This window comes from Penaeus monodon, chromosome 4 (genome assembly GCF_015228065.2).
Source record: "Penaeus monodon isolate SGIC_2016 chromosome 4, NSTDA_Pmon_1, whole genome shotgun sequence".
NCBI lineage: Eukaryota > Metazoa > Arthropoda > Malacostraca > Decapoda > Penaeidae > Penaeus > Penaeus monodon.
In genome coordinates this window covers 2,522,469-2,537,288 of record NC_051389.1, presented here as the reverse complement: position 1 = coordinate 2,537,288, position 14,820 = coordinate 2,522,469, and the positions used below count along the sequence as shown (strand labels likewise).

Here is a 14,820-nt window from a genome sequence, read left to right as displayed (position 1 = left end):
TTTTCCTTTTTTTCCCATGGTCATTTAAGAAGAGAGAGGAAATATAATTATTATCGTTGTTATTATTTTCGTTTTCTTGTTGATTCCTCTTTTTATTATCCTATTCCTTATTTGTAATTATTTATTATCTAGTTATTATTGTTCTCATTATTACAGTTTCATCATTATTGTTATCATTACCCTTTGTTGTTTCTGCTGTATATGCTATGATGTTATTATCATCATTATCATCATCATCATTATCATTGTAAATATTGTTATATTCAATAATGATGAGCATTAGTGGATTTATTCAGTACATTTATTATTTAGTACATTTATTTTACACTTATCGTCACACTGAGCACAATTTGCCCAATTACAATTTGATCATCAGAGTGTTGTCATTATCATTATTATTATTATTATTGTCATTATCGTCATTCGATAATGTCATTCGATATCGTATCATTATTATCATCATTATCATTATCATCATCATCATTATTATTATCATTATCATTATCTTCATTACTATTATTATCATTATCTTTATCATTATTTATTATTATTATTACTATCATCATCATCACTATTATTATTATGTTCAGAAAATGCGTTTTCTGCTTGCTATCAATTTTTTCTCTTTTTTTCGTCTAGAATGTCGCTTAGTAACGATCAGCAGACCTTGCAGAAAGGCAATCTTTATTTGACTTAGAACGAAAACGTTATATTTTGCGACATGGAAATTAACAAAAACGTTATATTTTGCAACATGAAAATTAACAAAAACGTTATATTTTGCAACATGAAAATTAACAAAAACGTTATATTTTGCAACATGAAAACAACAAAAACATTACGTTTTTGCAACATGGAAACAACAAAAAACATTCTGCAACATGAAAACAACAAAAAACATTACATTTTTGCAACATGAAAACAACGGCCTACTTCTTTGAAACATGAATCATGAGAAAATGACACTCGAAGGGAATATACAAATAAAATAAAATAAATGATAGAGAAGAATGAATGAATGAATGAATGAATGAAATAGAGAATGAAAGGAAGGAAGGAAGAAAGGAGTGAATGAAGGAAGAAAGAGAGGAATAGAGAAAGGAAGATAAAAAGGAAGAAAGGAAGAATGGAATAAATGAAGGAAGAAAGAGAGAAAGAAAGAAAGAAAGAGAGAAAGAAAGAAAGAAAAAAAGTGGCGTGGCTACTGGCTTCCCTTCGACGAGGGGAATCGGACAGTTGTTGATCGCTGTTGCCACGAGGCCGATGTTCTGCGCCGTCTTCCCCTCCCCCCTCGGCCCGGGCACCCCTTCCCCCACCCCCGTTCCCCCCCTGCCTCACCCCTATCAGCCCTTCCCCCACCCTCGTTCCTCCCCTCTGTCAGCCCTTCCCCCACCCTCGTCCCCCCTCTCTAACCCCTGTCACCCCTTCCCCCAAGTTCCCCTCTCCCTCCCCCGTCCCCCCTCTCTAACCCGTCCCCCACCCTCGTTCCCCCTGCCTCACCCCTTCTCCCTATCCTCGTTCTCTCCCTCTCTCATCCGTGTCAGCCTCTCCCTCTGCCCCTCCCTGCGACCTTTTCTGTCCTTCTCCCTTCCCTTTGAATCTCTTTCATTCACCTTATCTCCTCCTATTCCTTTTCTCCCTCCCCCTCTCCCTCCCCTTATCATCCCTCCCCCCGCCTCCTTCCCCAACCCCCTGCCAGCCTCAGTCTTCCCCTTCCAATCCTCATACTCCCCTTGTCCTTCGCATCACCCCCTTCCCCTGTCACCTCTGCCCCCTTCCCCTACCCCCCCCCTCCCATCTCTTACCACCCCCACCCCCTCTTCCCCAGCTTCTTTGCCACCCCCATCTCCTCCCCCTAACCCCCTGAGTACCCAGGAATACCCCTAACCCCCTCCCCCCTCCCTCTTTTTCTTCTTCATTATTTCCTTCTTCATCTTCCTTATCATCTTCTCTCTTTTTCTTCATCATCATCTTTTTCTTTTTCTTCATCATCATCACCATCATCATCATCTTCTTCTTCATCTTTTTCTTCTTCTTCATCATCATCTTCATCTTCTTCTCTCTTCTTCTCCCCCACCCACCCACCACACTGAACAGACGATGAACACGCGATCTTGAGGCAATTATGAAAACACGCAGCCCACCTTCGTTACCGCCCACGCCCACCCTCCGCCGCCCACGCCCACCCTCCGCCGCCCACGCCCACCCTCCGCCGCCCACGCCCACCCTCCGCCGCCCATGCTCTGTGTCTTCGGTTTCGTAATTTAATATAAATCGATTTTCATCGTTGTGATATTCAATAATGTTTTTATTATTATTATTATTATCATTTTTTATTTTATTTTATTTATTTATTTGTTGATAATTCGTATGTCTATAAAGAGGAAGAAAGGAAGAAAAGAACGAATGAAGGAAGAAAGAGAAATAATGAGAAAAAAAAAAATATATTCATTTATTTATTTTCATATATCTATTTTTTGATAATTCGTATGTATATTTTCAAAATTCGTTATTGTTTTCATGGAATATTGTCATCATGATAATCTTATCATTAATTACCTTGTTTATATATCATCATCATTACCGTTAGAATCTTAATAAATGCTATTTATTGATGGTTCTGCTTGTAATAACGTTGAAAAAAATCTCACAAAAAAGGAAAGAAAAAGAAAAAAAAAGAAAAAAAAAACGAAAGAAAAAAATCCTGAAATGAGCAAAAGACATCACGTTTTCTATAAAAATCGTTCATTGAGGCGGTAACTCATCTAAATGCCTCTCGACCCTTTCGAGGCTGAGTGCTTTGTTACTCGTGGGAGATCCATGTACTTCGAACCTTCAGTTGCTTGTTAGAATTTGTCAATACTCAGAATGTGTACATAGACGGACACAGTCACACACACACACACACACACACACACACACACACACACACACACACACACACACACACACACACACACACACACACACACACACACACACACACACACGCGCGCGAAGGTAAAAGTCACGAAGGTAAAAGCTTCGAAGTCGACATTTATATGTACACTCAAGAATGAATTTTCATGTAAAATTACGTTCATGTCTTTAATTTTCGTCTGTTTTCCCCTCTCTTATCTTCTAATCTCTTTCTGTTTCTTTTATCCTCTCATTCTCCGTTTTCTATCCACCTTCTCCTTGCTCCGTTTTGCAATCAGTTCCCCTTTTTGCAATGACAACCTTCGGATTTTCCTCAACACCAACGAACGGCAAAAGTTGGGGACAAGGAGAGGGGAAAGAGGGAGGGAAGGAAGGGGAGAAGGAAGAAGGGAAGAGAGAGGAAGAGGAGGAGAGGGAGAGGAAGAAGGGAAGGAGAAGGAAGAGGAGGAAGGAAGGAAGGAGAGGAAGGAAGGGGAGAAGGAGAGAAGAAGAGGAAGGGAGGGAGGAAGGAAGGAGAAGGAGGAGAAAGGGAAGAGAGAGGAGAGAGAGGAAAGGAGAAAGGAACAGAAAGAAGAAGAGAGAGGGAGGGGGGAGAAGGGGCTAAAAGAGGAGGGAAGGAAGAAAAAAAAGAGGACGGGGAGGCAGGAAGGGAAGGAAGAAAGAAGAGGGGGAGGGGAGAAGGGAGTGGAGGGAGTGGGAGGGGGGAGTGTCCTCGCATGAAGAATGTTTGCTCAGGCGACTCTTCAATTATTCATCTTTTCCCTTCTTATCCTTCCCCCTCCCCTTCCTCCTTTCTTCCAATTCTCGCGTCTTTTCCTCCTCCCCTCCCCTCCGTCAATCCCGCCTTCTTAATATGCCATTATTTCAACCTCTAAAATAACGCTCCTTTTCCCTATCCTCTCTGCGACAAAGGACCATCTCCCTATCGTTTACTATTTACGCTTTTAATGCCTTTCTATGTCTCTCTGCAACCCTTATCCAACTATTATCTACCCATTACCTCATTCTTTAGGTGGTTTTATATACTTATTTGCCTCTCTAACTGTTATTTAGCCATTATCTAAGGTTATTCGTGCACGGTCATACGCACGTACGTACATTATAGAATTTCAGTGTGTGACGTCACGAAGAACCCGGATTATCATCACGCTATTTGTAGAGAAAAAGTGTACTGCAAGTTATGTACACGGGATTGTCATGCTGCTTTCCTAAATACGTGCGCATTAACGTGTCTAAGAAAAGACATGTTCTTATTTTTCAATCACTAACGCACGCACAAGCACACACGCACACGCATACACACACACACTTGCAACCTCTCTCTCTTTCTCTCTCTCTCTCTCTCTCACACACACACACACACACTCAACCCTTGCCTACAACCCACATCTCCCCCTCCCCCACACACACTTACGCCCCCCCACACACGCGCATATACACACTGCATTATACAATACCATTGCTTTGGTACACTGAACACATATTGACTGACACTGAGATGCCTGTTGTGCTACTGTTGCTGCCCTGGTTTGCTCATATTTTGCAGCAGGTGTGTGTGTCTGTGTTTGTTTGTTTGTGTGCGTGTTTGATTGCGTTTGTGTGTCTGTGCTTGTTTGTTTGTGTCTGTTTTTTTCTTTGTTTTTGCGTTTGTGTCTGTGTTTGTTTGTCTGAATGTGTTTTTTTTAATCTATTTTCTAAGTTTCTATTTCTACATTTATCGATTTTTCCAAGTTTTATTCACCAATTTATTGTTTTCACTTATTCCATTCATGTTTTTTTCTAAGTTTCTAAGTTGACGGAAGTTTTATTGATTAATTTATCTAGTTATTTATCTGTTTTATTTATACACTTACCGGTTTATTATTTTTTCACGATTATTCTTTTGTTTATGAATTTAGTTGTCTGTTACTTATATTGTTCAACTATTTAGTTATTCATCTGTTTATCTCTCTATCTCTTCTTTTTTTCTTTCTCTCTCTGTCTCTGTCTCTGTCTCTCTCTCTCTCTCCCTCTCTCTCATTTTCTCTTTCTCGCTTTCTCTCTCTCCTTTCTCTCTCTCTCTGTCTGTCTGTCTGTCTGTCTGTCTGTCTGTCTGTCTGTCTGTCTGTCTCTCTCTCTCTCTCTCTCTCTCTCTCTCTCTCTCTCTCTCTCTCTTTCTCTCTCTCTCTCTCTCTCTCTCTCTCTTTTTTTTTTTTTTTTTTTTTTTTTGAACACATAAATTCCGACAATAGATTAACTCTAGTCAAGATGATTTTGTAAAGTAATCGAAAGTGATTTAGATTAATCGTTTTGCTTTTTTTTTTTTATATAATTAGTGCAATTTGTAGCCTTGAAAGGAGACTACGTTAATTTATTGAAGATACGTCATTTTGGATTGAAGTAATTGATAATGAGTTTCAGAATTGATGGTGATTAGTAAACTGGTCTATAATCTACCCAATTATACTATATGTTAACGTTTCATATGGACAGGATGTTAGGTTATGAATTCGTGTGGAGAAATGTGTAATGTATTTCGCAAAGGTATATATGGATACAGACACACAGACACAGACACAAACACACACGTACGCATACACAAACGCACAAACAGACAGATAAAAACACACACACAGACGCACAGTCATATAAACACGCATGCAGTGGCACACGCACACGTAGGCATACACACAGCACAAAAACATAGACACACACACACACACACACAGCACAGCACAAACACACACACACACACACACACACACACACACACACACACACACAGCACAAACACACACTCACACACACAACACAAACACCCTCCCCCCACACAGACAAACAAAGAAACACACACACACATACACACACTCTCACACACACTCTCACCCACATGCAAGGACCCTCCGCCCACTTTTCCAATATGAATTTACCCCGTTATAGATAATCTCTTATTGACATCCGGGCTATAGTTGTGGGTGGCACCGGTAGCGATCAGGGTTCAGCTTCTCGTAAATCAATATTTTTTTTTCCTTTGCTTACATGATTTTCAATTTTCCTTTTAAAAGCTTAGATATGTAAATGTGGTTGGGTGTGCTTATGTTTAAGGCGGTGTCCTTGATTATGGTAGGATTCTGTGCATGATTATGGTAGGATTCTGTTCATGATTATGGTAGGGTAGTGTGCATTTTTACCTAAGGAAAGTGTGCATACTTACCCTAGGAAAGTGTACATGATTACCTTAGGAAAGTGTGCATACTTACCTTTGGAAAGTGTGCATACTTTAGGGCAATGTGCATGCTTTCCTTATAACTAACTTTTGTTCTTGCAAGTGTATGAAAATATCTTCATGTGAGAGAAGATACTGTACAATTATTACGAAGATACATTTGTTTGTTCACGTGTATGTGTCCTCACATGCAAATTGGCTTACTTGCTGTGTACATGAACAATATATGTGTGAACATGAAAATACATAGTATAAGCAATATCATGTATTGAAAACTATGAACGAATGTAAATGGTTTATGGAGAGTATACTTAATATTTCTCAGCATATTCAGGAGTGTTTTGCAACTAGCAGAGAGGGAGAAATGAGATGGAAGAAATAAATGGAAAAATCACAAAAAGAAACAGAAAAGGATATATATATATATATATATATATATATATATATATATATATATATATATATTAGATAGATAGATAGATAGATAGATAGAGAGGGGGGGGGGTAAAGAGGGAAAGAGACAGAGAGATGAGGAAAGAATGAGAGAGATAGAGAGAGATAGATAGATAGATAGCCAGAGAGAGAGAGAGAGAGAGAGAGAGAGAGAGAGAGAGAGAGAGAGAGAGAGAGAGAGAGAGAGAGAGAGAGAGAGAGAGAGAGAGAGAGAGAGAGAGGAGAGATAGATAGAGAGAGGGAGGGAGGGAAAGTAAGAGGTAGTGATAGATGGATAGATAATGAGAGAAAGAATGAGAGAAAGGGAAAAAGAAAAAAAGAGAAAGAAGGAAAGAGAGAAAGAGAAAGAAAAGAGATAGATAGATAGATAGATAGATAGATAGGTAGAGAGATTGAGAGTGAGAGAGAGAGGAGAGATGAGAGAGGACGAGAGAGAAGAGAGAGGAGAAGAGAGGAATAGAGAAGAGGAAAGAGAAAGAGACAAGAGAAGAGAGAGAAGAGAAGAGAAGAGAGAGAGAGTACGAGAGAGAGGTTGAGAGAGAGGATGAGAGAGAGAGAGGAGCAGAGAGAGAGATCGAGAAAGAGATGGAGATAGAGAAGGTTGAGGTATGCACGACAATAAACAGAAACCACTCCTCCATTCTAAATGATTCGCCAAAGTTTCATATCCCTCGACCAGTCCACAGTCGATGGAATTTCAGACCAAAACATTTCAGGGTCACACTGTCCCTCCCTCTCTCTCTCTCTCTCTCTCTCTTTTGTATACACGTCTCTCTCTCTTTCTCTTTCTCTCTCTCTCTCTCTTTTGTATACACTTCTCTCTCTCTTTCTCTTTCTCTCTCTCTCTCTCTCTCTCTCTCTTTGTATACCTCTCTCTCTCTTTCTCTGTCTTCCTCTGTCTCTCTCTCTCTCTCCTCTCTTCTTTATACTATCTTCTCTCTCTCTCTTTCTCTTCTCCTCTTTTCTCCTCTCTATCTCCTTTTCTCTCTCTCTCTCTCTCTCTCTCTTTTCTCTATTTTCTCTCTCTTCTCTCTCATCTCTCCTCTCTCTCTTCTTTCCTTTGTTCTTCTCTCTCTCTTTCTCTTCTCTTCTCTCTCTCTCTCTCTCTCTCTCTCTTCCTTTCTTTATATACACTTCTCTCTCTCTTTCTCTTTCTCTTCTCTCTCTTTCTCTCTCTCTCCTACGTCTCTCCTCTCTCTCTTTTGATACCGGTCTCTCTCCTTGTTCTCTTTACTCTCTCTCTCTCTCTTCTAGTCCTCTCTCTCTGGTTGTGAGACCTTCTGTCTCTCTCTCTCATTGTTGGTATACACGTCTCTCTCTGCTGTGACCTTGGCAGCAAAACGTATTGAATGGGAGGGGGGGGGTCGTGGTGGATGGGGGAAGGATGGAGGTGGTGTGGAGGAGGGGGTAGATGGGGGGGAGCTATTAAGTGAAGGGAGGGTGGAGGGGGTGGAGGTGGAGGTGGAGGAGGGAGTGGAGGTGGAGGAGGGGGTGGAGGAAGTGGAGGGGGGGTGGGGTGTGTCTAAAGATAGATAGTGGGAAATAGAGCGTTAAGAGTTGATATACTATTTTTGCCTTTTCCCTTACTCAAATATTCATAGTCCTACCCCACTATACCCTAAATAAGAACACGTTTTAATAAGACCCTCCTTATACAATATATATAACCAAAATCAAGAAAACGTTATTGTTATTCATGAAACACCTTCACAAACCCTCAAAAAAAAAGACCTTTCGATAATTTACATGGCTGGAATTTTCCAAAAGCGACTTTACAATCGTGTAACAGAGAACACGCGAGTCACCATGTAAAAAAAAAAAAAAAAAAAATAAAAACTTACGGTCTTGTATAATTCATCACGAACCCATGAAGTATTTGAAAAAAAAAACTTATTGATATCGTCAACTTCACCCAAAATTATCGAACTATTTAGTCACTGAATTATATACAAAGGAGGCCTTGAAATTTGATTCCTTCGAGTCAAAAATCCGAAAAAAAGTAAGGGTGAACGATTACCTTTCGTGTTAACCGACTAACCACGATGTCGCTTATTTACGACCTTGGGATACAAGTAACATAATAGCTGCCGGTGACGGAGGCCTTGAAGGGAATAAATAACAGGTAACTTGCCCGGTTTTAGGCCTCACGCCACCTGGGAAAGTGTCATTCTTACTTATTTAATAAATGATGTTTTTTTTTTTTTTACACTAGCTATTGTGGCTGAGTTCCCTGTTTTATGGTGGCTATTGGGATATTTAAGAAGAGGAAAAAGGAGGAGGAGGTAGAGGAGAAGGAAGAAGAGGAGGAAGAGGAAAAGGAAGAGGAAAAAGAAGAGGATGAGATGAGGAGGAGGAATGAGGAGGAGAAATGAGGAGGAGGAGGAGGAAGGATGAGGATGAGGAAGGAGGAGGAGGAGCAGGAGGATGAGGATGAGGATGAGGATGCGAAGGACAAGGAGGAGGTAGAAGAAGAAGAAGAAGAAGAAGAAGAAAGAGAAAGAAAAAAAAAAAAGAAAAAAAAAAAGAAAAAGTAAAAAGTAAAAGAAAAAAGCGAAGAAGAAAGGGAAAGAAGAAGAAGGCGAAGAGAAGACATTCATATACACAGACATTCCATGAAGCAGAGAATTAGAGAACAAGAGACTAGCTCCCTACCCTTTCTTCATGTGCGTCCCTCCGGCGTATCTGTTTGTATTAATTAGAACCGTATTCGTGTTGACGAATGTAGAAAAGGTACGAATGAGAATGAATATCTTCACAGAACGAGAGATGTATTTGGCCGGCTTCGATTATATCTTCGTCATGTATTTCTGACGAGGATGTTGATCGAAACCGGTCAAATACATCTCTTGTATTGTGAAGATATTAATTCTCAGCCGTACCTTTTCTACATTTGTATTTACTTATTAAATTTTATATGTACCTGCTCTCTCTCTAGCCATTATATTCATCATAGTATGCAGTGGGGTGTTAATTGAAGGGCATTTTTGTAGAAAGAGGAAATGCACTGAAATTCAACCTTTTGATCATAAATTCATATTATTCACACTTACTGGATTTTGACAACAAATTCTTTTGGTATTTGGCTCAGAAGATGAATATATATATTCAAGCTATTGAAAATTATTTGCACCAAATAGTTGCCAGAATCTTCCAGCGCAAATGGGACATTCTGCACAACAAAGACCTTTTGGTTGATAAATAGTTTGGATCAAATGAAATCAAATGAAACGTAGTTCACAAGATACAGGTTCACGGTTTGAATTTCTGTTCAAGGACAAAAAGCTACGAAACACTGTGTTATAGATTCCGTTGTTTGAATGTTCTAGAAGGGACTGGAAATACATTAACCCCCCCCAAAAAAAAAAAAAAAAAAAAAAATCTTCAGTCTTGATTTAAAACATATCAGTCCAAAAGAAGAAGAAGGAGGAGAAGGAGAAGACGGAGAATAAAAACAAGAAAGAGAAGAATAAGAAAAAAGAAAAAAAAGGAAAAAGAAAAGAAAAAAAGAAAAGAAAAAGAAACAAAGAAAAGAAGAAGAAGAAATTTGAAACGCTTCATTTAAATTTCACGTAAATTACATCGCTGAGGGATGAGGACCACTTTCAGTCAAGTTTTGAATGAAGTCCCATTGTCTGAACGTTCGTGATGTGATTCGCCATGTCTTAATAGAAGTTTTGGCTATATTCTTTAATCTTTATGTGACATCAGGCGCGTGGCAGGTAGAGAATGAAGGGTCTGAAGCTTCGAAAAGTTTCATTACGGGTTCATGAAAGGAATCGAAACCTGCTGTTCAGTTTTGGTCTTTATTACCTTTACATTATATTCTAGGGTATCAAGAGGGAAAATAATGACTTTTTTTTCTACACATTTTCATTCTTTCTTCTGTAACATTATATTGGATTTTGATACTACAATATCTATATCGTAGTTTAATTCAGTGCCATTTTCTTTATTATAGAATCTTTTAATATTTTATTAAAGTGAAAGAAAACACAATTAACACACCATATTCAGGTTATGGTTTTTAAGAGTAAATCCTGCAAAAGTACAACCTCAGTAACATAAAGCCTCAAAATAAGGAGATTATATATAACGTCTTTTAATCTAAAACTTTCGTGTACGCTGTTCTAACATTTTTTTTCTCTCTCTCTTCTTTCACTAATTCAGAACCAGCGAGGCGACGATGGAACTCCGGTCACTTTTAGCAAGAAAGGTTCACAGCAACAAATAATGTCAAAAGGTAATGAAGCTGAACACACGCATAATTACTGAACAGTTTTAATAATGAGGTAAGGTGTATAATTAGTGTGCATGGTGTTGTTGTTAATAATTATAAAAACAAACATACAATAAGACAGGAAAATCATTACAACATCAACACCAACAATGTCATTATTGCATGCTACTTAATAATTCGTTGCACTGCTTACTCCGTGAGTGACAGCATGTATGAAACTGAAGATGATATAATTTCAGGAATAATTATTTTACGTTTAATTCATGTTCCTTTTTAAATTTCATGATTGTTAAGGAGTAGATATCACTGTTTACTTTGTGCAGAACGAAAAGATATGTTGAACTGAAGATGATATAGTTTCAAGCTATCAAATGATTTATGTCCGATTAATGAAAATGCTTTTGAACTAAAGTTGATATAGATTCAAGCATTTAAATCATTTACATTTTGTGAATGTTCCTTCTTAAATTTCATAACTGATAAGACTTAGATAAGCAATATAAGTTCACTCAACTATAAATCACTTGTATCGACTATTCAGCAGAAATTAAGACCAGAAAAACAAATTATTCTTCATTTAGTGTTATTGGTCGAGTGGGATTTGCAACAACCGTAACGAATGCAAATGAGAACCTTCTATTCGTCTGCCAAAGAGACTTGAATCCATGTCCATTTTCTCACCCTCGCTCCTCGCAACGGGAAGACTTAATAATCGATGATAATGACTAAGTTGTTCCTGATGATTATCACGTGGACAGAAATTTGGCAAAAGAAGAAGAAGAAGAAGAAGAGGAAGACGGAGAAGAAGAAGAAGGAGAAGAAGAAGAAGAAAAATATATATGAATGAATATGTTTATGGTTTTGTATTTAGGTTGGTACTGTTATCCCTTGTATGTCGAAAGCTGTTATTATTATTCGCATAATACTTCAAGTGTCCTTTTGATATCGAAGATTATCTTTTGTTATCAGTTATAGCTTACAGGAAGGCTCCTAATGCCATCCTAACGCCCCTCCCCCCCACCGACCCCCTTTGACCCCCCTTCCCCCTTCCCCCACAGATCTTCCCCCCCACTTTGGAAACCAATATTCTAAAAAAAAAAAAAACCTTTCCCTTCCGCCAGATGTCAGCAAGTTGGACAAGCTGCCCCCTCTCCCTCGAGACCGTCTAGCACAGCTGCTCCCTCGACGTCGCTCTCGAGTCTCCTCCTCCTCCTCAGATGGAGCTCCTGCCGAGACTCCTGAGGCTCGTTATCTCGCGGCCACGAAGGAACTTGTGCTCACGAGGTATACCCACCAGGTAATTCTGTGTCCTCACCAAGTAGTGGCGCACTCGTATCGGGTTGATTCTGCGCTCGCCATGAGGCTCTCAGATCACCGATCACTCACACAAGGTAGTCCTGTTGTTATGGCGATTTCGTAGGTAGTTCTGCTAAGGGCACCGGCGGTAGTTAGTAGATGGCAATGGCAATAAGGCTTCGTGAGTTTTATTATCTATTATTATTTTAAGTGATTGGCTTTTTAAAAGAAAATCTTCACACGCCAAATGATTACGTTGTTGCATTTTTTTTTCTCTTCGCAGTGAGTTGCCTCTGTCGGAAAGTTTTACGTTTATATGATTTACATCTTTAAATATGTATGTATGCATTGGTGTATAAATAGTAAATGTTTATTATTTTCAACTCTTTACTCTTCGACTTGCCCCTCTATAGGTGTTAGTGCTTATTCTCACCGATAACCTTAGTGTCACTATCAATCAGCATTTTAATATCACTGATCACGTAGTCCACCAGTTTATATTTCGTCAAAGGCGAACATTGCACCAATCTTGCATTCTCATCCTATCTTCCTTCTTGCAGAACACAACGAGAATGAACTCTGAGTGTGAAAGCTATGACGAAAACACGGAAGAAAATATACAGATAATCAAGAAGGATATGGAAGGAGATGAGAAGAGCTCCAGCGGATCCTCTTCTCCTCCCAAACACTTGTGCAGTTCGATCAAAGAGAAGCTCGAGCATACGAAGGAGCAGATGCAGCAGACGCGGAAGAAGAGCAGTAACAAGGTGGGCGTGGAGATGCCTGCGGACGTGGACTCCAGCTGGGACCGCGCCCCCCCGTGCCCCTCCGCCCGCTTCAGGGTGGCCAGCGGCGCCAGCCAGTTCCGCGAGGTCAACTTCAGCGTGGCGGCCGTCGGGGGGTTTGGGGCGCTCGCCAAGGTCGAGCCTGAGGCCGAGGCGAGAGAGGGCGCGAAAAAGGTCGAGTCGGCGGTGTTCGGCAGCACCCAGCACTTGCCGAAGGCGGAGGAGGAGGAGGAGAAGGAGGAGGAGAAGGAGGGGGCGAACGCTGAAGGCGGCGAGGGCGTCGGCGAGGCGGGAGAGGGGCAGGGCGAAAAGAAGGAACCGGACGACGCTGGCGACGCCGGGAAGGCAGGGACGTCCTCAGAGGGAGAGAAGGCGGACTCGGCGTCCAGACTCGGGCAAGACCTCGAGGCGACGGTCGACGACAAGGGCGGCCGCCGCTCGGAGGAGAAGTACGCGATCGTGAGCGCCGACGCCTCGCGGGAGCCGGAGCAGAGGGCGAGCGGCAGCGGCGGGGCGGTGGCGCGCAGGCTGGTCCAGGTCCCTCAGAGTCTCAGCCTGGCCAGGAACGGCGCCCTGGAGCCCGACTTCCTCCGCTTCTCGTCGGGCGCCAGCACCAGCAAGGGCGCAGACCCCCGCGGGTGCCAGACGTCCCTCGGGGGCTCCATGACGGAGGACACGGAGCTCTCGTGCGGGTCGACGAGGACCCTGGGCGACGAGGAGAGGAAGCCGACGAAGCCCCTGGCGCCGAAGGACGACCGCGAGAGGCCCGTCCTCACCGCCACGTCCCTGGCCATCTACACGAACATCGAGCAGAACGGGTCGCGTTCGGGCACGTGCCTCCTGTGCACCACCGCCGTCTGCACCTTCATCGTGACCATGGTCCTCGCCGTCGGCATCCTGATCGCGCCGAAGACGCTCGCGGTGAAGGAGCCGACGAAGCGGCCGCTCCCGGAGCCCGAGCCGCCAGCGCCGCCCGCTCTGCCCGCCAGCACCAACGCCTCCTCCGAGACGCCCTCCGTCGCGGCGCTGCACGTCCTGACGATCACTCGGTTGCAAAAGGCTCGTCGGGTGGACGACCGGGAGCGCACTTCTAGCACGTGGACGACCACGCCTCCCGCGACGTCAGGGCACGCGCAGGCGTCTGTGCACCTCGCACCCCCCACAGCCTCTGCAACGCACTCCTCCTCCGCAAGACACACGGGACACACCCTCAAGTTCCTCAGACCCAGCGTGCACTCGCCCTACAGAGAAGCCGCCTTCTCTCCCTCGAGATCCTCTCCTGCCGCGGCCGCCACGCCCCTGGCCGGGCTTTCCACCTCGACGTTGTTTCGCAGAATGATGTTTCCCTCGTTGTCCTCCGGCGCCACTTCTCCGTCGTCGTCACCTCCCGAAAACGCTTCCCCGCCGTCCTCTCCCGAACACTTCCCTCCTTCCTCATCGCCCGCAGACGCACTCATAGCCACCTCCTCCTCCTCCTCCTTCAGGCAAACCCAAAACCCCGTCACCGCCCATACGCCTACACCGCCCATGACTTACGCCCCAGAGACATCATCCCCGAGAAATACCACGGCGATTGCGTCATCTCCATCGCCCCCTTCAGGATATTACTCGCCCACCACAACTATCCTTCCTCCTACAGCTGCGGGGCGAGAGAGAAGGGATTATCTGTCGCAAGAGAGAATTCTGTTATTCGGACAAAGCAATCGTAAAAAGCGGATGAACTGATTCTAAGAGAGAGCGAGGGAGAGAGAGAGGTAGAGAGAGAGGAAGAGAGAGAGGGAGAGAGAGGGGGAGAGAGAAAGGGGGAGAGATAAGGACAGAGTTAGGGAGAGAGAGGGGGAGAGAAAGGGAAAGAGAGGGGGAAAGAGAGAGAGGGAAAGAGAGAGAGAGAGAGAGAGAGAGAGAGAGAGAGAGAGAGAGGAGAG

At 42.7% G+C, this 14,820-nt stretch overlaps 1 protein-coding gene across 1 annotated transcript in view; it reads left to right on the top strand.

Moving 5' to 3' along the window:
• Positions 1-14,620, top strand: part of LOC119599325 (mucin-5AC-like) — a 16,698-nt gene extending 2,078 nt beyond the window's left edge. Inside the window, exons 2-4 of the mRNA XM_037949077.1 lie at positions 11,936-12,111; positions 12,671-13,048; positions 13,241-14,620. Coding sequence (XP_037805005.1) covers positions 11,936-12,111; positions 12,671-13,048; positions 13,241-14,620 — 1,934 coding nt within the window. The remainder of the gene's footprint in view (positions 1-11,935; positions 12,112-12,670; positions 13,049-13,240) is intronic.
• Positions 14,621-14,820: the final 200 nt, after the last annotated feature.